This window comes from Chiloscyllium plagiosum, unplaced genomic scaffold, assembly GCF_004010195.1.
Source record: "Chiloscyllium plagiosum isolate BGI_BamShark_2017 unplaced genomic scaffold, ASM401019v2 scaf_76490, whole genome shotgun sequence".
NCBI classification, from domain to species: Eukaryota; Metazoa; Chordata; class Chondrichthyes; order Orectolobiformes; family Hemiscylliidae; genus Chiloscyllium; species Chiloscyllium plagiosum.
Window position 1 is genome coordinate 510 of NW_025186422.1, and position 2,008 is coordinate 2,517.

At 41.7% G+C, this 2,008-nt stretch overlaps 1 protein-coding gene across 1 annotated transcript; it reads left to right on the forward strand.

Moving 5' to 3' along the window:
• Positions 1-262: 262 nt before the first annotated feature.
• LOC122545565 (probable G-protein coupled receptor 139) lies at positions 263-1,477 on the forward strand (the record flags this gene model as incomplete). The annotated part of the gene is made up of 2 exons (XM_043684538.1): positions 263-310; positions 549-1,477. Coding segments are annotated over exons 1-2 (977 nt in total), but the record flags the coding sequence as incomplete, so codon positions are not given.
• Positions 1,478-2,008: the final 531 nt, after the last annotated feature.

The following is a 2,008-nucleotide window of genomic DNA, read 5'->3' on the forward strand; positions in this document are numbered from 1 at the left end:
CTGAATCACCACATCCAGCAGGAGCTCCAGGTTCCTGCCCACAAACTGGAGTACCCATTTCCCCATGTGTGCCAGGCCAGGGGCAAACCAATGGTTCTCTTTCTGAGTCACCATGCAGGACAGTTCAGGCCTCACAGTGCTTGCCCAGGTGCACTGTAGGATTTTAAAGTTGGCATCGGCACGAGTGATGTCGATCATTGTGTGGATATCCAGTGAGTGCCAACTCTTTCAGGGAACATGGATGTAATGGATAGAATTGAATATGAGCGATGCACTTGGAGTGGAGTGGGCCGTTAATGAGGTCCCTTTGGTAAGATATGAAGGGAAAAGACATGGGGCTTCACAGCAAGAAATCCAGCAAAACACTTGATATAACTTGCACTTGCTGAAAAAAAGATATAGACTTATATTTTTGCAAAGGTAAAATTCTCATTGTCCACTGAGTGACTGAACTGTTGATCCATTTGGTCAATGTATCCACCATGTTTATTTCAGGTCAAGTGTAAAATTGTTTTTTTTTATTGTTTACACTCTTTACATATTTTCAGGTAAAATTTTGCGTGACCTTTTTGATTACCTTTGCAGCTAACCTAATCGCAATTGTGACACTATCGGGAAGGAAGTGTGGTCTTTCTAAAGGTGTCAACTTGTACCTGATTGCTATGGCTGGAGCAGATCTGCTGATTGTCCTTATTCAGGTCATACTGGACAAGCTGAATCGCTCATATCTACGCATTGTATTCTTCTCCTACCCTCCTGGTTGTAGCATCAGAGACATTATTGGTTCCACAGCTGGAACTAGCTCAGTCTGGCTCACAGTCACCTTCACCTTTGACCGGATGGTGGCTATTTGTTTCCAGAAACTGAAGAGAAAATTCTGCACCGAGAGAAATGCAGCTGTCATTATCACAACTGTCAGTTTACTGAGTTTATTAAACAAAATCCCAGTGTATTTTACATATGAACCATACTATTGCAAAATGACCTATGAATATTTCTACTATCCTGCATGGATAGCTTTTGACTGGGGAGATCGTATTTTAACTCCAGTGCTCCCTTTCTTCCTGATCCTGCTGCTCAATGCTGTCACCGACAGACACATCCTTCTGGATGGTGCAGTCCGCAGGAAGCTGAGAGGACAACAAAACGGGGATAAGCCGAATGATCCAGAAATGAAGAATCGAAGAAGATCCATTATTTTGCTCTTTGCCATATCGGGCAGTTTTATCGTGTTATGGATCACTCGTGTCATAACTCTCGTGATTCAGCGAATTACTGGGTGGTATAGTAGAGCACCAGCTGGATATTGGGTGGGAGATCGCATGGGGACAATGCTTCAGTTATCCAGCTCCTGCACCAACACATTTATTTACGCAGTCACACAGAGGGAGTTCAGAGAGGAGATGCTGAATACTGTGAAATATCCCTTCATCACCATCCAGAATTCCATTAAACGATGGGAACAAAGCTGGTCAATGTAAGCACGGTCCGGAAAGGAGTATTATTGTTCATCTCCAGCTCAGCTGCTGTTGAGGCAGCACGTGCAAAGAGATTTGAAAATGAGAATCAGATTGTTCCTCAAGTTGAATAAATTATTTAACACAAGTGTGTTCTTAGGGCATCTGCCCCTGGTCAGTGAAGGTCCATTAACACTTGGCCCATTCACATTTGGGGAATATCATGTAAATTTTCACTTCATTTTTAAATCATGTTTCTAGTGCAATACATATCACGTTGTCTTATGCTGTAATTATAGAAGAGCAATTGAATTGGAGATTGTATTTATGAATGCCATTGACATGATTTAGAAGGGATAATAATAACAGAATCATCACCTACAACTGTCTCTCTGACTTGTGAGTGACGGTATCTTGCAATACACAATAGTAAGATCTTAGCTCCGATTACAGCTGTAGCTCCCCATAATTCTATGAGTTTTAAAATCGTTATGGGAAAGGATAAGCCTTGTTTCAAAGTTACAGTTCTAAATTGGTGTAAGTCAATGTTG